The 18623-nt window shown below is 39.3% G+C and overlaps 6 protein-coding genes across 11 annotated transcripts; 4 read left to right on the top strand and 2 right to left on the bottom strand.

The window, feature by feature from the left end:
• The first annotated feature begins 239 nt into the window (after positions 1 to 239).
• LOC124343290 (mitogen-activated protein kinase p38b-like) lies at positions 240 to 3982 on the top strand. Of its 3 annotated transcripts, none has more exons than XM_046796576.1 (9): positions 240 to 603; positions 673 to 856; positions 925 to 1071; positions 1140 to 1252; positions 1326 to 1447; positions 2066 to 2145; positions 2882 to 2960; positions 3036 to 3209; positions 3441 to 3982. In XM_046796576.1, exons 1-9 carry the CDS (start codon positions 497 to 499, stop codon positions 3518 to 3520), a joined length of 1086 nt encoding a protein of 361 aa, XP_046652532.1. In that variant the 5' UTR covers positions 240 to 496; the 3' UTR covers positions 3521 to 3982. The 3 variants fall into 3 exon arrangements, with proteins under 3 accessions (XP_046652532.1, XP_046652531.1, XP_046652530.1); XM_046796575.1 differs by lacking the exon at positions 2066 to 2145 and adding an exon at positions 2384 to 2463 and having other exon boundaries at positions 243 to 603; XM_046796574.1 differs by lacking the exon at positions 2066 to 2145 and adding an exon at positions 1658 to 1737 and having other exon boundaries at positions 245 to 603.
• Positions 3983 to 4201: 219 nt separating this feature from the next.
• Positions 4202 to 8931, top strand: LOC124343235 (hippocampus abundant transcript 1 protein-like). 4 transcript variants are annotated; one of them, XM_046796490.1, is made up of 14 exons: positions 4547 to 4660; positions 4732 to 4982; positions 5111 to 5422; positions 5552 to 5647; positions 5706 to 5768; positions 6384 to 6626; positions 6684 to 6902; positions 6977 to 7090; positions 7378 to 7462; positions 7535 to 7634; positions 7732 to 7840; positions 7908 to 8078; positions 8141 to 8264; positions 8347 to 8931. In XM_046796490.1, the coding sequence occupies exons 3-14, from the start codon at positions 5312 to 5314 to the stop codon at positions 8442 to 8444; spliced, it is 1533 nt and encodes a 510-aa protein (XP_046652446.1). In that variant the 5' UTR covers positions 4547 to 4660; positions 4732 to 4982; positions 5111 to 5311; the 3' UTR covers positions 8445 to 8931. The 4 variants fall into 4 exon arrangements, with proteins under 4 accessions (XP_046652449.1, XP_046652450.1, XP_046652446.1 ...); XM_046796494.1 differs by having other exon boundaries at positions 4540 to 4660; positions 4732 to 5422; positions 8380 to 8931; XM_046796492.1 differs by having other exon boundaries at positions 4732 to 5422.
• Positions 8932 to 9196: 265 nt separating this feature from the next.
• LOC124343284 (probable G-protein coupled receptor) lies at positions 9197 to 10466 on the top strand. The gene is made up of 2 exons (XM_046796564.1): positions 9197 to 10290; positions 10368 to 10466. Exons 1-2 carry the CDS (start codon positions 9197 to 9199, stop codon positions 10405 to 10407), a joined length of 1134 nt encoding a protein of 377 aa, XP_046652520.1. The 3' UTR covers positions 10408 to 10466.
• A 294-nt stretch (positions 10467 to 10760) lies between these two features.
• LOC124343348 (armadillo repeat-containing protein 7-like) lies at positions 10761 to 11705 on the bottom strand. The gene is made up of 3 exons (XM_046796676.1): positions 11512 to 11705; positions 11139 to 11444; positions 10761 to 11069 (listed from the first exon to the last, which is right to left on the bottom strand). Exons 1-3 carry the CDS (start codon positions 11618 to 11620, stop codon positions 10951 to 10953), a joined length of 534 nt encoding a protein of 177 aa, XP_046652632.1. The 5' UTR covers positions 11621 to 11705; the 3' UTR covers positions 10761 to 10950.
• A 150-nt stretch (positions 11706 to 11855) lies between these two features.
• Positions 11856 to 14901, top strand: LOC124343183 (regulator of MON1-CCZ1 complex-like). The gene is made up of 5 exons (XM_046796401.1): positions 11856 to 13166; positions 13232 to 13822; positions 13894 to 14033; positions 14101 to 14279; positions 14348 to 14901. The coding sequence occupies exons 1-5, from the start codon at positions 12096 to 12098 to the stop codon at positions 14416 to 14418; spliced, it is 2052 nt and encodes a 683-aa protein (XP_046652357.1). The 5' UTR covers positions 11856 to 12095; the 3' UTR covers positions 14419 to 14901.
• LOC124343285 (E3 ubiquitin-protein ligase znrf2-like) lies at positions 14464 to 17835 on the bottom strand. The gene is made up of 5 exons (XM_046796565.1): positions 17662 to 17835; positions 16635 to 17538; positions 15503 to 15598; positions 15332 to 15437; positions 14464 to 15237 (listed from the first exon to the last, which is right to left on the bottom strand). The coding sequence occupies exons 2-5, from the start codon at positions 17500 to 17502 to the stop codon at positions 15180 to 15182; spliced, it is 1128 nt and encodes a 375-aa protein (XP_046652521.1). The 5' UTR covers positions 17503 to 17538; positions 17662 to 17835; the 3' UTR covers positions 14464 to 15179.
• Between the last annotated feature and the right edge of the window lie 788 nt (positions 17836 to 18623).

Below are 18623 nucleotides of genomic sequence, written 5' to 3'. Positions count from 1 at the left end.
ATTTCTACTAGAAAGAAAAAAAAGAAAATTTCTTGAAAAACCCCGCAAGACAGTTTCCGAAGGCTTCAGCAACTTACCATGTAACGCTTTGCTGAAACCGTGCAACGTTGTAGGATTCCCCTATATTGTCACCTAATCAATTCTTTTTTAATCATTTTTTTTTTCAATGATTAATGAAAAGGAAAACTAATGAATACGTGATATGAGACTTAAATTGAAAATTTAAACAATTATATTTACGGTTTATCTTGGAAAAGTAATGCGTTTAATACCCACGGGAATAATTGATCGCAAAAAGTACTAAGTAGATATGGATTCTCAATATAACAGATGGAGCGATTAGTCGTCTGTTAATTGGTTGAGTAGAAGTTATAATTTCCTGTTCATTCTTGTGAGGTTTTGATTGTTTTGATTTCGCCTTTGTTCGATCAAACTCCTTGTTTTCTTTGTTTACTTCTGTTTTTATGTTTTGTTGAAAATCATAAAAAACAGCAAAATGAGAACAGGATTTTATAAGATTGATCTAAACAAAACAGAATGGGAAGTCCCAGACAGCTATCAAATGCTATCACCTGTAGGCTCAGGTGCTTATGGACAAGTGTGGTAAGAATTATAGTTTAAACTATGCAACACTGATTATTTATATTATATAAATCTTTTTTATATACCCAGCTCGGCGGTTGACTCAAGAACAGAGAACAAAGTAGCTATAAAAAAACTTGCTCGTCCTTTCCAATCTGCTATTCATGCCAAAAGAACATACAGAGAACTAAGGTTATTAAAACACATGAACCACGAGAATGTGATTGGACTATTGGATGTCTTTACTCCTGCTTCATCACTGAGTGATTTTCAGGTAATTTTCATGTTTTCTGTCTTTTACAAGAGATTTGTGAATTTTTGAGCTATTATTTTACATGATAGGATGTTTACATGGTCACTCATTTGATGGGAGCTGACTTGAACAACATAGTAAAAACCCAAAAACTATCAGATGATCATGTTCAATTTTTGGTCTATCAAATCTTGCGTGGACTAAAGTACATTCACTCTGCTGGAATTATTCATAGAGTAGGATTCTTGACTAATGGAATTTCTAAATCAACACAAACTAATTCAATGATTTTGAATCACTGAAGGATTTAAAGCCTTCCAACATAGCAGTCAATGAAGACTGTGAACTCAAAATTTTAGATTTTGGTTTGGCTCGACCGACAGAAACCGAGATGACTGGTTACGTGGCGACACGCTGGTATCTATTTTTGCGAATTGTAATTTGTTTTTCAAATAGTGGTAATAATTGTGCGCATTTGATTTTCAACTAGGTACCGAGCTCCAGAGATTATGCTGAACTGGATGCGTTATTCTCAAACAGTTGATATTTGGTCCGTTGGATGCATTATGGCAGAATTACTTACATCTAGAACACTTTTTCCAGGAACTGACCGTATCCTTTTAAAAAAACTAAATGATAAGTCGTAATTATATATGTTGGTACCTAGTAAATAATCAAGAAGTTGAGGTAAGGAAAGATAATTGCACATTTGATGATTGCATGGATAGCTTAGTTATGATCAGGTTTGAAAATGCGTTTTTGAGCTTTTATTAAACCTTGACCCAACGTTCCCTTCTCCTCCTCTTCGCCGCACTATCATAGACATTCAACAACTGAACCTAATCATGGAACTTTTGGGTAAACCATCAGAAGAATTTATGGACAAAATCAGCAGTGATTCGGTAATTATTAGTTTCTTCCGGCTTCACACTCACGCTTATATTTTCCGCTTGATATATGGGCTGCTCGTAAATGTAACGTTTTTCCCCCTGTAGTTCATAGTTTGCGTATTTGTAGTTTTTGTATTGCGTTCGTCTTTACTAGTCCTCGCAAATGTGCGCTTCTGTTGACATATCGTTGACATTAAGCTTGCCAGTCGGCTCGAACGTCATCGCGTTTGAAATTTTTCTTCTGAAACTTCCTTACGTTTCTTTCACTATTGGGATTTGGTTTCTTTTCCCCATTATTTTCTGTTGACTTTTACCTATCCTTCTTGATTGGACCCCATAGACATCGATCAACTGATGCGTATCATGGCACTAACGGGGACGCCAAATGTTGAGCTGTTGGTTAAGCTGGGCAGTGAAGAGGTATCTCAGGTTCTATTACTCTGATAAATGTAATTCCCGAATTAACCTATTTTGCACAGAGTGAACTAATCTTACAGCTGCATGAACAGGGCACGTACAGAAAAAAATAGAATATCGGGGGAAGAGTTAGATAGCTTTTGATAAAGATGGCCATGTTTTGATCGGTGTGTGCATTAAGACATTGACGATCCTTATTTGACATTTCAAGAACACCTTGACTCACGCATTATTGAAATAGACATCGACCAGCTAACCCGCATCCTCTGGCTGTGTGGCAAACCCGACGACGAGTTTCTTTCAAAAATCTCTAGTGAGGAAGTAAGTCGGCAAGCCATTTTCTACTCAGTCGTTTTCTTTTTTTTTTCTTTTATTTCAATTTCATTTTCACGCCTTCTGCGTTACACGATGGGAATCTTCATTTCAGTGTGAATGCACTTAAATCTGTAAACCAGGTCGCTTGCTTGAAAGCATTAAAGGCGATTAAATTTTTTTTTAGCATTTCTTCTCCGGCCGTTTTAAGCTGTTAATGTGAATGAATGCTTTTCTAACGTATCAACAAACGTATGATCCTCATTGTCGAATGTCGATACTTGCTTTTTGTTGTGCCAATTTACGTTCTTGATTAAGCTTTTATTATTGCTAAGTCAAGACGTACATGTCGCTCATTTTTTCCGCCAGTTTCTTTCTATGTGATAATTAGATTTCTTCAATTGTAAAATGTTTTATCCTGATATAGGCAAGAAACTACATCCGCTCACTTCCACCGATGAAAAGGAAAGATTTTAAACAAGTTTTCAAAGGCGCCAGCCCTTTAGGTAATCGTTTGTGGCATGATCGTGTCATATCTCACGTTCTGATTTAAAATTTTGTGTTATCATTTCTTGAAATAGCGATTGATTTATTGGAGAAAACTCTTGAGCTTGATGCAGACAAGCGAATTAACGCCGAAGAAGCTTTGGCACATCCATATTTGGCTCAATACGCCGATCCAAGCGATGAGCCCACGTCCCATCCTTACGACCAGTCATTTGAAGACATGGACCTCACAGTTGAAGAATGGAAAGGTGATTCTTTTTTTTAATGAAATCATTAAAATTATTTTTTGTAGATTCTTGAAACACTTTTGTCATCTATTAATGAAATGGCAGTAGTTCTTTAGTCTCTGTAAAGTAAATTTGCAACATTAGAATAGTATTATTAGAAAAGGTTGTATTTAAATTAAACAAATCTGCGTATAGACAATTCAAGTTTGATGTGCTATCAATCTGTATTCATATGTGTCTTCTCTTGAACAGAACTCGTTTACAAGGAAGTCATAAGCTTTGTTGAATCGATGGCAGTCGCTGGGTCCTCAGAAGTGATCGGTACCGAGTGAAAATCTTCCTGAATCACGCTTTTGACCGTTTTTTTCTTAATTTTTATCGTGTTGCTTTAGATTTTAAAACTTTAATTGACTTGCTACCGCATTTGAAACTTGTTGACTCCTTTGACTCCTGTGCGCCTTTTATAACTAGCAATAAAATGTTAAGGGCGGTTTGTGAAGTGCTTAAAAATACCTTCGAACTGTGTGATGCTATTTGATGATAGACTGTAATCTGTATCCATCCGGTTAAAGATATTGCAAATGTTTATTTCCCTGAGACCCATCTGTTATATCCCTCATGCCTTCCGTCGATAGTTTGTGTTGGGGCTTCATATATCCCAAACAATTCGAAAAAAAAGCAAGTACTGGAAGCCGATGCAATAATCCGACTTTTAATTATTTGTAGTGTGTATGTGACTGCTGGGTCGACGTGTTGCCAGAAAAAAAAAAACAATAAACTTAGATTGCAACCCATCTATCAAACGGACATGCTTACCATCTTGTTCGTTGTGCTCAGTCAAGATCATTTACACGGCAACATGTCATTGACGCAGTGAGAATATGACGTCACAGTTCACGCACTTGGAAGGGATCGTGAACAGTATAATCAATCGCCTACTGGAATCTAAACTGTAGCGCCAGTATTGTTTGAACTTCCAGCGGTGTTAGTTCGTCGTCTTTTTTTTTCGCCAAGGTCCTGTCTTACATACTTTGAAGTGCTCGTGCACTCAATGTGATAGGAACATAGCGCAGGGATGGGCTGTTTGTCAGCGGGATACTGCATGTGGATGTCCCGGCGCCAATGATCTATCAAGATTGCGACCCTGTTGCTGAGGGGCATCTGTCTATTAATAGTTGAGTTGGGTCTGGCTGTCGGTATACAACGGCTTGGCTCCAAAAATTCATGCTACCATTCAGCTGATGGCTTGCGGCGGCAGTTGAGATTTCTCGTGTTGTTGGCAGTTCGTGCGGGAGCCGTTCAGTGACGTCCGTATGTGCGTCCGTATGGTGATTTTCTCTTACCATCTAACTTAACGTAGTTAAGTTTTTGTTTAACAAGAAATGGATGCTATTGAAACTGTGGAATCTTCTGCTCCAGAAAGACAACAACAAACAACTGATAAGAAAAGTGAACGTCCTTACTCACTCATGGTAAATCTTCCGATCTTGTATTTCGTATTGCGATGTCAGTTTAATAATGCGATGTTAATTACTAATTCAAGTTGTGAAAATTCCTTGCACACTTTGGGCCAGCCCGGTTTCATCATCATAATTTCAAACGGTGGGCGAACGTGCCTTAATGCATTTAATTTATAAATTGCATTATATTGACGAGAGGTCATTCACTTCATTGTGCATACTATCCGATAACAAGCAGACCAAGCTGGAAGTGTCAGCATGTTTTCCTTTACGTGTCATTCTTGGGTCTTGGGTGTCTCCATAACGTGAACGGGTCTTCCATGCATGTCAAAAGGTGACATTCAAGAAAGGCCACAAACAATTCTTTTTAAATAACTGACAATGAAATTACTTTTTCCGGTTCTTTTTGGTGTGTGGTCGGCCCTTACGTGCTATTATAATGTTTACAACAAACAAACATAGGAAACAGAAAGAAAAATGGACTGGCAACGTTGTTGCCAAGACTGAAGAATGGGGAATGGGGTTCTAGCCTGTAGTTAGCAGCAGTTGCTTCATTCCAAAAAAGTTGGACTGTCATGGATTGTAGAGTTCCAATCTAAAAGGCCCCCTTTTTTGTTATTCTGTATAGTTTTAGTTACGTTGTCAATTATATGTCAGAGCTGGATGATTAAAATTGAGCGTAATCGTACTAAAATGCCCGGAAGGAGCTCAAAAAAAGTTTCTTCTATGCTCACAAGGGGCCGGAAAAACTTTTTCAAGGACGGCCTCATCACTGTAAGTTGCTATTGCTGTTTATCAATTCTCACTTGAACAACTTGTGGCCCTGTCACCTTTAATTAAGATTTTGTTTCTGTTATTGACATATGTGTCTGGACTGTAACAAATGTTATGTTCTCTTTAAAGGGTTCTGGTATAGGGGAACCAAGTCTTTATCATGCATTGGTGGTCATCTTCCTGGAGTTTTTCGCTTGGGGTTTACTTACCACTCCAATGATCACAGTAAGTTAATGTTCTTCCACCATTAGAAGGCTTTGTCTCATTTTCATCGTTTTCATAGGTTTTAAATGAAACTTTCCCTGATCACACATTTCTGATGAATGGACTAATTGTTGGAATCAAGGTATGCAAATTTTAAAATATTTCAAGTGAAGCGCATTAAGCTAGTGCCTTTAAGTATTTTGCTCCACTTACCCCTTAACCTATATGGGAGAAAATAGTGAAAGCTAAGATTGAAGCAGGGAACACAACCCACTTAAGCCTTTTGCCTGAGGCCACTTTCTCTTGTTTTGTGTATACTATCTCTAGCAAGTTTATATACCTGTCATCATCTGAAAGTGTCTCTGCACATATGTATTCCTGGAGGCCAAACATCGTAATGCAAAAAAAAAAAAAAATATTTCAATCCTTTATTTTATCAAAAAAAAAAATATTTCAATCCTTTTTTAAATTTTATTATGACGAATCGTAGGTAAGGTTCGATAATATGTCGTGCTGCCTGCTTGTAAATTTGTGTACTTCCTGATACGTGACAATTCTACCACGGAAATAGTTGACTCTGATTACCAAGCAGCGTTTTTCTAAGAAAACACATTGAACGTGTCTTAAAGCACCTCGTGATTTGTTTTGCTGTGCTAATATTAAATTAATTCATAATAACATAATTAATTCATAGCATATTTAATAGTAAAATTTATTTCCTTTTTCACTTCCAACTTCTTTTTTAAATTTAAAATAGGGATTGCTTTCCTTTCTAAGTGCACCACTTGTCGGTGCCTTGTCGGACGTATGGGGCAGAAAATTCTTCCTTGTCGTGACAGTGTTCTTCACTTGCGCTCCTATTCCTTTAATCCATATAAACACATGGTGGTACTTCGCCATGATTTCCATAAGTGGCGTATTTGCTGTAACGTTTTCCGTCGTATTTGCGTACGTGGCTGATGTCACCGATGAAAGCGAACGTAGTGCAGCATACGGACTGGTAAGTTTTATTATTCCGTATTAGGCAAACACTCATTTATAACTCTTTTCATTTCAGGTGTCCGCAACATTTGCTGCGTCGTTGGTAACATCACCAGCATTGGGAGCTTATCTTGGCCGTGTATACAGCGAAACTTTAGTTGTAGCGATTGCAACTGCCGTTGCTCTTCTCGACGTATTTTTCATTTTAGTTGCTGTTCCCGAGTCATTGCCTGAGAAAGTTCGCCCCTCATCGTGGGGAGCACCAATTTCCTGGGAACAGGCGGATCCCTTTGCTGTACAGTTTTACCCTCTTTCTTAATTAAAGAGAAAAGAAATCAGGATAAAAAAAAAAACATTTTCTTTCCTTAGGCATTGAAAAAAGTCGGCAAAGATAACACGATTTTGATGCTATGCGTCACTGTCTTTCTTTCTTATTTACCCGAAGCTGGCCAATACTCCTGTTTTTTCGTCTACCTGAAACTGGTGAGTTCTACTATCCTATGGAATTTATCCTATAGCATCATACTTGCTTGCGACGTGACGATGCATAGTTTTTCTCAAGACTGAAGTTTCCTATTCTATCGAGAGAAAGGAAGGTATTTGAGAAATTAAGAAATTGATAAATGGTTGCGGTCTTGAATATATTTCACATCTATCGCATTGGGAAATGGAAATCAATATCGATCCTTTGTTTCAGAATTGTCTTAATCAATATTCTTTCATTTTAAATAAGAACATAACGACAATTTTTTTCTTTTTGACATTTACAGGTTATGGGATTCTCAGCTGAAGCTGTTGCAACCTTCATTGCCGTAGTAGGGGTACTGTCAGTTTTCGCCCAGACGGCAGTTCTTGGTTCGTTTTATATAATATTTCTATCAGTATTTATTTTTTTCCGTCGGTCTTACTTATTACTTGAACTTTCAGGACTGCTTATGAGAACTGTTGGAGCCAAAGCAACGATTTTAATTGGATTAGTTTTTGAGATGCTGCAGTTGGCTTGGTACGGCTTTGGTTCACAAATGTGGTAAGAAATTGATTTATTTCATCCTATTATTTTAGATTTACAGAAAGAAGACCAAAAACTACTTAAGTTTTTATGTTAAATGAATGTTTTTTGTTAGGATGATGTGGTCTGCTGGTGTTTTAGCTGCTATCTCGAGTATTTCGTATCCAGCTATTTCTGCGTTTGTGTCTATGCACGCGGATGCCGACAAGCAAGGGCTTGTGCAAGTAAGTTAAACTCTTTTGTCTCTTTCTCATTTCTGCCGGATGAAAACTTATTTTCTGTTTGTTTCAGGGAATGATCACAGGAGTTCGTGGTCTTTGTAACGGATTGGGTCCAGCCCTTTATGGACTCATTTTCTACCTCTTTAATGTCAATCTGAACGACAAGGATGCCGTTAAACTTTCGCATTCTGGTTCGCATTCAAATGAAACGACACACATAGAAGATATTTCAGTGATTCGGGTTAGTTTCTCAACTAGTTTGTAATTGTATTTGTGCATTTATGCATTTGGAATCTTCAATAGGCTCTTCCTGGTCCACCCTTCGTATTTGGGTCGTTCTTAGTGGTTTGCGCTTTGTTAGTCGCCTTCTTCATCCCAGAAGGCCCACTGGGTTCAACATTGAAGTCAAATGCTCGGAGGTCATCAGGTTCGTTTATTCATATTTGACTTTGCGGAGCTTAGCTCGGCTCCACTTTTCTCTAAAGTTAACAGATGGGTTGCAATGTCAGGACCCACCGAAACACCTGTCGATGGAAATGTAGGAGGTCCGACATCAGTGCCGCTGATGCATCCATTGTCGTTGGAAGAGGAGATTGCGGCCTTGTAAATAGCACACACACATTATGACGAGAAATTAAGCTAAATCGGGCTTTCGCGATCTGAAAAGCTTCTCTTCTCTTTTTGTTATTTTGATGGCTTTTGCAGTTGTCCGGACGGTTGAATCTTGACAACTTTAATCGTTGATATGTATTTTGTTGCTGTCGAGTCAAATGTTGCGGAGTCGAGAAGCTTTAGCAGTTCGCGTTTAGCGCTTCTCTTGATTGAGTAAGATGTGCCGACTGTGACGGGTTTGGGGTAGCACCACATTATTTGATTCGATGTCCTAAAAATTGTGTAATAAATGCAATGCATGCGACTCATTGGCAAACCGGATTTCTATTACTGCCGACCAGTGTGTGCATGTATATAACGATATAATTGTGTAATTCGATGGATTTCACTGTGTAACTAAAAAAAAAAAAAAATCATCATTCTCCCCTTAAACACACAACAACAACAAAAAAATGACGGAATACATTCTAATTGGATATTCATTCCTAACTCTTCGAGACTTTTACCCCCCGGACGTTATATAGCTTGGTATCTTTCGCAAACCCAACTCGTCTATCGATCGAAGTATGTATATCTCGGTTAATAAAATGTATGTTCATTGCCTATGTTTCTAATTGAAGATAGTTGCTAGGTACAGACCGCCGACCATCAATATCTCTTCCAACATGCAGTTTAGACAGTATCTATGTGATAAGGAAGAATTACGGCGATGGTTCTAGACTGATGCGGAACACTTAAGTCTCCACGATGGCATCCACCGACAGCTATTGGATGATTGGGTTTGCAATTATGTGTATAGTAACAATTATTGGTTGTATCGCTCACATTGCTATTCTCTTAGTAGTATTATCAATTCAAAATTTACGAAAAAATCCATCCAATTCGTTCATCGTTACACTTTCCTTAACTGGACTTTTGGCGACGTCAATTGTACTTCCTTCGGCCATCGTTATTTACGATGATGTGAAATCTGGTTCAAAAAAGTGGGTGGTAGCAAATTGTTCGACTGACCATACTGACGACATTCCTTGGGGTATGTGTATTGCCTTGCAGGTACTACATAATTTTTCAATTTACAATTCCGCTTGGTTGGTTTCTGCTATTGCAATTGAAAGAAACGTGTCCATCACCCGCCCATTTCATGCGGCTTCGGCATTAAAATATGTGTTGTTGAACGCAATCGTGACAGCGGGCAGCATACTTTTTGCTTTAATTCCAATTTTCCAATCACCTGATAAACCTTGTTATCCACCATACGCCTATAGTTTTCAGGATCCAGTTTTCCGTTGGTTGCAATTTTTGGTAGTCTATGTACTTCCAATCATTATTATCGTAGTAATGTATTTGAACATTTACCGAGTTGCACAGAATGTGCAAAGAACAATTCAGCCGACCCCTTCTTTGTTTCCTACAATAAATGAAACGACTCTGAGAATATGGACTGTAAATCCAGTTGTCGTTTCGCAAACAGAATCAAGTGTGATTCCTAATAATAAGAAACGTAATAAAGCAATCAAGACGTTAGTGCTTACAATCGGTTCCTACATTGTACTATGGTCGCCCTATTGGATATTGAACGTGATCCCCATTGTTCATCACGAAGATTTTCTGTGTGACGCAGTTCCTTGGTACATTACAAACAATGGCTCTATAACGGTGACGTGGCTTATGTATGCATCAATCAGCATTAATCCACTGTTATACGGTCTCTTGAATCGTGCCATCCGAACAGAAATCAAAGGCAAAATGCAAATGACAAAGCATTTTTTGTTTTGTAAGAATACGCAAACAGAATCAGCAAATCGAGAAGAGCATGGAGCGAATGCGCCAGAAAATTTCTGGTAAATTTTAATTTAATTCCTATAATTTATTAGTTTTGTATTTACATTCACCCATTACACTTTGAAAAACTGTCTAGGGAGTTCTTGGAACGGACTAACAGTCCTCTTCCTGCTTAAAGTTAAACGTATATCAGCTGAAGAGACGCGCCGAGAAATAAACGCATAGGCTACATGGATGTAGGTTTTATTTTAATCCTTTAAATTTCAATAATTTAGCGGTACCTTGATGAACAACACATTGCTGATTAATACTTGTGCACACGTATTTACAGACAACAATTTTTCTGGCTTCTACGACTTCTACTAGAATTTCTACATCATCACCAACTCGACAGGGATTTGGAAAAGTCATTGATTGTTCATAAACAACATAACCAGGCCCAGGTAACTGGGTGCCAAGAACAGCACTGACAAAGCCATTAAGCAAAACCCCATGAACTATAGCTTCCCCACCAAAATGAACTGAATTTAAGTCACCTGTCAACTTGGAAAAACTTTCCACATCTGCAGAAGTTACCTTTTTAAGTTCTACTACTGTGGAGCCTTTCTGAATGAATGATTGAAGAAATCTTTTGTTTATCCCTTCAGCAAGATTCATCTTCATGTTGGTGCTCTGCTGGAGTATACACTTTATTCTCTTGATGAACATTTTCTTTCAAGTTAGCCTGAACTGATGCCAGATGACTCTTCTAAGAAAATGTTAGCCAAGTTCTTTATGTTTTGATTTTCACTATGTTTTAACAGTTGAATCTGGGCAATCAAGTCGGAAGTGGCAACATCTGTTTCGATAAACATAGATGAGAAATGAAAATTATAAAATGGTGTGTTATTTTATTAGATCTTACTACCTGATGGAAATGCTGATGAAAGTAGAAAAATCAAAGTAGTAAGTCCGTGTTTCACTAAATCAGGGTTTTCAGACTTTACAAATTCTTTAATATGATTGAGTCCATTGTGTTTGAATATTATCTGCTGGTTCAGGGGATCATTGGACAAATTACAAATACCCTTCAAACAGTATTCAACAAAGAATGGATTTCTGCTTTGCAGTCCGTTTAAGAACAATTCAATTATTTTGAGTTCTCTGATATAATCATAGTTCAAGGGATCATACGCAAAATTGGCCAAATTAGCTAAAACTTGTTCTTGGCTTTCTAAAATAATTGAAACAAATTATTTAGTAGTAGTTTTTTTAAATTTGTTTTTAAAGATGAAACATACCAAGAGAATTCGATTGATAGAATTCATTAACCAACTCTTGAAGGAATTCGAAGCGATCTACTCCCTTTTTACCCGATTTTCGATAAAGTTGTTTACGAGTAGTAAACATTATCTTTTTTTTTAAACATTGTTTTTGTAAAAATTTTGCCAAAACTGTGAAGGCTGGCAGACGCTCGAAATCAAGTATTGGCGCTTTGTTTACAAATTTTTAAAAATAATGAATAATATTGAATGTAAGATTTGTTTTGTATAGCTATCAATTATGAGCTACACACATTTATTTTTAAATTAATTTAATAATTATTATTTAAATTAGGCTATATTATTTTTTAAATATAAATGAAATTATGCAAACTTGCACAACGGACTTGAGTTCATAATAGCCCAGCAGACGACATATTCGTGTTGTGATTTTTATCGTGAAATCGAAAGTAGGTGGGGAGAAATTGTAGATGAATTCGCAGTAGAAAAAGTTAATCATTCGATAGCCGGATTTTATATGTTGTGATATTTAAGGCCCAGTTATTTGTTCAAACATTTTCTTCAAATCTACGAGGTACGTGCAGAAAAGTGAAAGAAGAAAAATGTCTCGCACCACAATCGAAACTACCGAAGCGAGTTTTTTACTCCAATTAAGTCAAACTGCAATTCACTTTGAACCTGTTACAAAAATAACAAATGTTTTCTACGATGAAGTGACTCGCCAGGTCTTCACAGTTCGATCCGGGGGAGCAACAGGAGTAAACGTCAAAGGCCCAAGGATGAAAAATCCTATAAATTTCCGAGTTGAAGATAAAGGAGCAGTACTTTCTATTAAATTCTCACCTGATCAACAGATCTTAGCGATTCAGAGAACTTCAAAATCAGTTGAATTTCAAAATTTTTCAAATCAAGTGCCTGATGGTGTAGAATACTCTCAACCCTGTAGAGGAAGTTCAACAGTTATTGTTGGATTTGTTTGGGTTTCAAACACAGACTTTATTCTGATAACTAATCAAGGAATAGAGCACTATCAAGTTGTGCCTGAAAAAAGATGCCTGAGAGCTGTGAAAAACCACAGTATTCAAAGCAACTGGTTTGTATATTGTCCCCTGTCTGGACTTTTATTGGTATCATCTGGCCCACTTGGTACTAGTCTTCAGCCCTATCTCTTCAAAAACCATCAGCTTCTACGTCTTACCAAATTTGAAGTCGACATTCCAAATCCTCCACAACCTGCACGTCTTTGCCTAGTCGAGAGAGACGTCACACCAACCATGCTTTACAATCAAATGGTAGTACTCGTCCTTAAGCATCCAATTAAACCAAATTCTACGGTCGGACGAGAGACCCCATCAGGAAATTCGGAAATTGTTATTTACACTTTGTGCAAAGACGCCCCTCCCCGGAAAACTCACGTACTTCAATTGGAAACCAGTGGCAAACTAGCTGTAAGCATCTTGGACAACTTATTGATTGTCCACCATCAAGCCTCTAAGACGTCATCCATTTTTGACATAAACTTGACGGGTGAATCAGACGGTCGAGTAATGACGTTGCATCCGTTCCTAGCATCCGTTACTATTCGCCCATACTTCCTCAACATCCCCGCTTCAGCCGCTATGCTGAACCACGAACCTTCTCAGATGAGTTGTGAGCTATATTCTCCAAACTGGGTAAATTCATTTGTGCTGTAAATCTGTACGTTTATATGTTTATTCGTGTGCTTTATTAAAAACAGGTATTTTTTCAATCCAACATCATTATCGACGCTCTATTAGGATGCCTTTGGAGTCTGGAACTAGTCCTAACTCCTTTGATTGATATGGTTGGCAATCCTTGTGAATTGTTTGACTTCCTCCTGCAGAGAACGGAATCCAAATCGACTGTGATGGCACTCTTGAGTCGATTAATGTGCTATTCTCATTCAGTGGGAGCCGATGTGCCTGTCCTTGGCCGAGTATTCGATAAACTCAACGAAGCATACCGTAACCATTTGGACATTGAGATTCAGAGTCAGATTGCCATGCCAGCTGGTGCGTTTCAGTTGAGTACCGGATCTTCTTCACGACGACCCAATGTGGTTATTGACCAGACTGATGTCTACTCTCGTATCTTGTCACCCATGACGGAAAGCAAGCCAATGGATGAGACGCATGACCGTTTTATTGTGGCTGTCGTCAACGAGTACATTCGATCCCTCGTCCAATATCACATTCCAGTACAGCACTTTATTTATGAAGTACTCATCGAAGCTTTTGCACGTTTGGGACAGTTCTACCAGCTTCACCAGCTCTTCCAGTACCACGCAGTAGCTGATTCGAAACCTTTGGTATAAATACGCAAAATTGACTGTCATAATATAACCGCGGAAATACGCTTATTATATCCGTTTCACTTCAGGCGTGCCTCCTGCTTTCGTTAGAAAGTGTATATCCAGCGGCGTATCAGCTCGCAGTCGACATGCTTAAGCGGATTTCAAATGCCAATGAAGAAATTGTAGAAATCCTGCTGTCCAAGAACAAAGTCCTGTCGGCATTAAGGTACTTGGCAGCCACATAAAGAGTTGTTTTGCCCTCAAGTCCATTAATGAACGTTTATCTGCAACAGGTTCGCTCGGGATACAATTCCGGTTGAAAGCATATCAGCTCGCAAGTTTCTCGAAGCGGCTCAAAACTCTCAGGATCCCTCCGTATTTTATGGTGTCTACCAGTACTTTCAACAACGCAACCGGCGCGTTCGTGGAAGTTCAGCATTTTTGAAAGGAGAACACTGCGAAGTGTATATCCGTAAGTCGAAATCAATAGTTTAGTGTACTGCAAGTATTTCTTTAAAGTTATTTATTTTCTTTTTATAGGTCATTTTAAGTTACTTTTCGGCGATGGTGATTGCAGTACTAGTCTAACCGATTCGCTATCAATGGGATAGCGAGAGGAAAAAATAAGACAAGTGACGGAGCCCCTAGGACGAAACTGATAGCAAAGACTAGTTGTATTTTTCACGTCTCATTCTTTCATGTGATTATACATATATATATATATATAGATTTTGAGTTCCATAGTTGCGAGGGACTCGGCGGCGATGGCAAAAGGATTTTTAGTATGTTTTAAGGAGGATCTATTGCACTCCAAAACAAGTACGTTAAATCAAATTATTCCTTTTGTTCTCTCGCTCATACTTAACATGTAAAGAGAAGGTCATTGTAAAAAGCTAATTGGGGGGAAGGTGCATGGGACATTTTTAAAAACTATGACATAGCACGTTCGTCTTTCAGACTTTCAAAATTGCCCATGACAATAGGGGAATACAAATTTGGCAAATTTCCAATCGATTTTACGAGTCAAAGAAATTAAAGTAAGAATTGTAAGAGCGCGGAGAACAAAAGGAAGGCTGGTCGACGTTAAGTGTTGATCCCCGGAAAAAAATATTAGCCATTAAAAATCATCCATGCGTTAATTCACATACATTCACAGATTCACATTTGGTTATTGCGCTCAGCGGTGGCGCATTCCAGTGCAATTCTTTTTTTGTCTTCTTCGTCGTGTACATTTAGAAAGGGAAATCACAGTCAGCCACCAAAAAAGAGATAAACCAAAGAAGCTAATTCCATAGTCGACAACGTAATTTTTTTTTTTTTTTTTAAGCTTCCTCATTCAAAAAAGGGATTTTAAAATCCAAAGCCGAGACGTTCAATCAGATGGATGCTCGGGACAACTTCTGTTCACGTCAAACCACTGGTCGATGCAGCTAAGAAAATCGATAAAAGGACATTGGAGACGGAAAGGTAAACTCATGACGTATTTTATTGATACAGTTTGTAGTAGGTGAAAGACGAAAATACCTTTTGTGGTAAACGCAGAGGCAAGGTAGACGGGCTATGACGTGACCTTTGAGCAAGTCCTCCAAGCAGATGACGCACTCGCCTTTTTCGTCAGTCAGAATGTCCTCTGCAAATCAATCGGATATAATTAGCAGCAACCCCGGATAGCATGACTTTTAGTTGATCCAATACCGTTGTAATTCAATCTGGGCTTGGTCAGACACATGACGAGATGACACTCGATGTCGTCAGGCATCACAAACTTGGAGCAGACCGGGCATTTGATGCCTATGGATGAGACGGAAAGAAGGGGTTAATATTGAAGGATCGATTTGGATCCAATCCACGACATTGGGTTCAGTAAAAAAGGGGAGAAGGACTCATGCCAAGTGTCTTTGCCAAAAGAGGAAAAGGGGGACGATAAAGAGAGAATTGGCCCTGGTGAACAAAACTGACCATGGACGACCCTCCTTGTTTGATGTCCTCTTGTGTGATGGCTGGGTCCATGGATATAAGCGTACGGAACAGGACTCGAAAGTGCCCTTGGCGTTCGATGTTGATGGTAGTCGGTGGATGGAAAACTTCCCGGTCCTACCATCAACATCCTGAGAGGTTCTCTTCTATCAGAATAGTCGATATTGTTGTTGCGACCAACTAGGGGATTTACTGGGCTGTTGATGTTAGCGGCACTCGTTTCCTTAGCCATACACGACCCTATCACGATTCCCATTGGGCCTCTCATCCACACTTGCACCGTCGACTGAACATCCGCAGCATTCGAAATTGGTTAGCTGTCAAGACGCTGTTAGCAACGTCTAATACAGGCAAAGGAATCAACGACGTAACCTGGTCACTATGGAAACCCCCGAGTCACCTGTTAACGGCGCCGCCTTTGTTTGGCGCTCGCACGCAATCTTTCGGATGGATGAAAGGCGAAAACTAAGGGCACACTATCTAAATTACAACTGTCATCTCGGCAGGATGTAGTACTACTAACGGGATTAACGTGACAATATCAAATGTGCGGCTACAGTGAATTCGGTTGCCTTAGAAAGCCGCAAACTATGCGATCAATGAACAGGTCCCTTGTGAGCTACGCAGTTGTGATACGATTTCTGAATAAAGTTGGAGACCCACAAGCACACGACGCAGGCGCATTTATCCATTGGCGTTCGTGCAAGATCGGGATTCCCATCCCTTTCGACACACCCAAGAATTTGCTTCGCCAAAAACAAAATCTACCGTGACTTGCTTAGATTCCAAAAACAACCAGGAGAAATTTTGCAAGACTCATGAATACAAATGAAAAGAAACGAGAGATTACCATTAACTGCCCACATGTGACTGGGTAGTGAGTGAGTTACGTAGACACGACCTAATCCTAGTCCGTTAAGCGTGGCTTCGGCTAGGAACTCTTGGGCAGCGGCGAAGGTCAAATCTCGCACCGAAAAGGCTCCCGAATTGTCCCGTCGCTGATGATGACCACTGCTGCTTTCAGCAATAGTGGCAGATGAAGGATTGTTGGCGGAGCTGCTGGTTGAACGGCTTTCTCTGGAAGTGAGAAGTCTTGTCAGGGCCGCTCTAGGATTCGATAAGGACGAAGGTTCTTCCGTTTCATAATGAGAGCGACTAGGAGGATCACCACCCTGATTTGTGGTGGATGACTGGTTAAGTAGAGCTGGATCAGGCATGTGGGAGAGAGATTGGGCTCTCTGACGGTCAGAAGAACTGGGTCCAGATGCTCTCCACAAATTGAAATTGCTAAGAAAGTGTCCCAAACCGGTATTGCTGCTGATGCTGCTGCTAGTGCTGTCACTCTGCTGCCCTACTGCCACACCGGCACCACTGCTACCGATGCTGTAACTTCTGCTACTAGTGCCAGTTGGTATAGAACTGGGTCTGACTGGTTGATGTGCTGGTGTTTCAAGTGAGGAGCCCAGCCTGTCATGTGTAGCGGCAGTGTGTTGTCCATTGGTGTGACTGGATCGTTGTATGTCGACACTCGAAGTGTTGGTAGAGTATATGAAGTTTTGGATTGAGCTTTCAGCTCTCTCCATGAAACTTCTCTCTTGCCTAGCTTGCCTGGCAGATTGCTCATAGTCAGACACCCTTTCAGCTCGTGAATAGATTTGTCTGGTTGGAGATGAGTCGTCACTCACTGGTGAAGCTGGAGTACTGGACTTGCTACCCATCTTCTGTTAGACAATTCGCTGTCGACAGCAATCCACCTGATCCACGAGGGCGAGGGCCGAAAAAAAGAAGAGAAAGATGGCGAACGTCATTATCATATACACATCGCACGTAACAAGGACGTGAATTATAGAGGTAAGTAACACACCCATTTAACGTACCTGAATATGTACAAAATAAGATTTGGTGGATTAAAAAGAACGCAACATCTAAGGACAATGCCTTAGATTGCGTTATAGTCGATGTAGACGAGAGAGAGACGGCGGCAACGAAGGAACGAAGCTTTTCTTTGAGTTCTTTCGTTGATCTGTTTTGGTTGTCTACAGCGCTAGTCGGCCCTCGGTGGCATTGCGCCGTACCACAAGATAGAAACACACAACAGTGTTTTGTGACGTCATAAAGAAGAAGTCACGTTCTTCACGTTCAAAATCCGGTTTAACCTAAAAACGATCAGTATCGTTCAAACTCAACATTTTTTCACTGGGGAAAAACAGAAAATCTGGGGTGTTATTATCATTCCTACCGGTAAGGTTCTATCCGGTTGAAAGGAGAACAACGATCCCCCCAATTGCTGGAATGTAAGTTACGAACTTTCTAAAATCTATTGAATAGCTGCCGTAAGACGTAAACAACAACAACCACCCTCGATACAATTAAAAGGTAAACAAATGTGTTGTTGTGTATAGGAAACGGTTGTGACCTCCTTCCACTTGGTTTGGTCAGAAATCGTCACATACTTCGAATACTCTAAACTCATTCTTCTCGACAAAAATAAATCATTTCGCTTGATTTTCCCCTAAACATTTGAGCCATCTCCTTTGAAAAAATCTGACGTGAATAATGTTTTATCTTTCTCCGGTCGAATTGAGTCTCCAAATGTTTTATTCATGTTTACATCTTTCGAAAGTCGGTCATTTTCCTTTTTATTTTTTTTTCGAAAGTGTGCGACATCCAATCGAAAGTGAAGTAATGTTTCTAAAATCTGCCGCTAGATGTCTCTTGGCGATTAATTTCATTTTCTAAACAACAAAAATGTCGTCGAGTTGGCAGTCGATCCAACTAAAAAATCTCAAACTGCTTAAAAACTCTCCATGGCCACTCGGAAACAGTAACACATTTTTAT

This window comes from Daphnia pulicaria, chromosome 6, assembly GCF_021234035.1.
Source record: "Daphnia pulicaria isolate SC F1-1A chromosome 6, SC_F0-13Bv2, whole genome shotgun sequence".
In the NCBI taxonomy this organism is placed as follows: Eukaryota; Metazoa; Arthropoda; class Branchiopoda; order Diplostraca; family Daphniidae; genus Daphnia; species Daphnia pulicaria.
This window is presented reverse-complemented; position numbering and strand designations above follow the sequence as displayed.

Bases quoted from the DNA above. Each gene is read 5' to 3' on its own strand.
- LOC124343290 (XM_046796576.1), top strand. From the start codon at position 497: ATGAGAACAGGATTTTATAAGATTGATCTAAACAAAACAGAATGGGAA. The intron at 604-672 runs GTAAGAATTATA...TTATATACCCAG, and splicing joins GGTGCTTATGGACAAGTGTG to CTCGGCGGTTGACTCAAGAA. The intron at 1,253-1,325 runs GTATCTATTTTT...ATTTTCAACTAG, and splicing joins GGTTACGTGGCGACACGCTG to GTACCGAGCTCCAGAGATTA.
- LOC124343235 (XM_046796490.1), top strand. From the start codon at position 5,312: ATGATTAAAATTGAGCGTAATCGTACTAAAATGCCCGGAAGGAGCTCA. The intron at 5,648-5,705 runs GTAAGTTAATGT...TCGTTTTCATAG, and splicing joins TTACCACTCCAATGATCACA to GTTTTAAATGAAACTTTCCC. The intron at 7,841-7,907 runs GTAAGTTAAACT...TGTTTGTTTCAG, and splicing joins ACAAGCAAGGGCTTGTGCAA to GGAATGATCACAGGAGTTCG.
- LOC124343284 (XM_046796564.1), top strand. From the start codon at position 9,197: ATGGCATCCACCGACAGCTATTGGATGATTGGGTTTGCAATTATGTGT. The intron at 10,291-10,367 runs GTAAATTTTAAT...AAAACTGTCTAG, and splicing joins AATGCGCCAGAAAATTTCTG to GGAGTTCTTGGAACGGACTA.
- LOC124343348 (XM_046796676.1), bottom strand. From the start codon at position 11,620: ATGTTTACTACTCGTAAACAACTTTATCGAAAATCGGGTAAAAAGGGA. The intron at 11,445-11,511 runs GTATGTTTCATC...CAATTATTTTAG, and splicing joins CTATCAATCGAATTCTCTTG to AAAGCCAAGAACAAGTTTTA. The intron at 11,070-11,138 runs GTAGTAAGATCT...TTATCGAAACAG, and splicing joins TTCATCAGCATTTCCATCAG to ATGTTGCCACTTCCGACTTG.
- LOC124343183 (XM_046796401.1), top strand. From the start codon at position 12,096: ATGTCTCGCACCACAATCGAAACTACCGAAGCGAGTTTTTTACTCCAA. The intron at 13,167-13,231 runs GTAAATTCATTT...TATTAAAAACAG, and splicing joins AGCTATATTCTCCAAACTGG to GTATTTTTTCAATCCAACAT. The intron at 14,034-14,100 runs GTACTTGGCAGC...TATCTGCAACAG, and splicing joins AAAGTCCTGTCGGCATTAAG to GTTCGCTCGGGATACAATTC.
- LOC124343285 (XM_046796565.1), bottom strand. From the start codon at position 17,502: ATGGGTAGCAAGTCCAGTACTCCAGCTTCACCAGTGAGTGACGACTCA. The intron at 15,438-15,502 runs GTATTGGATCAA...ATTGATTTGCAG, and splicing joins GCCCAGATTGAATTACAACG to AGGACATTCTGACTGACGAA. The intron at 15,238-15,331 runs GTATTTTCGTCT...CGATTTTCTTAG, and splicing joins CTCTGCGTTTACCACAAAAG to CTGCATCGACCAGTGGTTTG.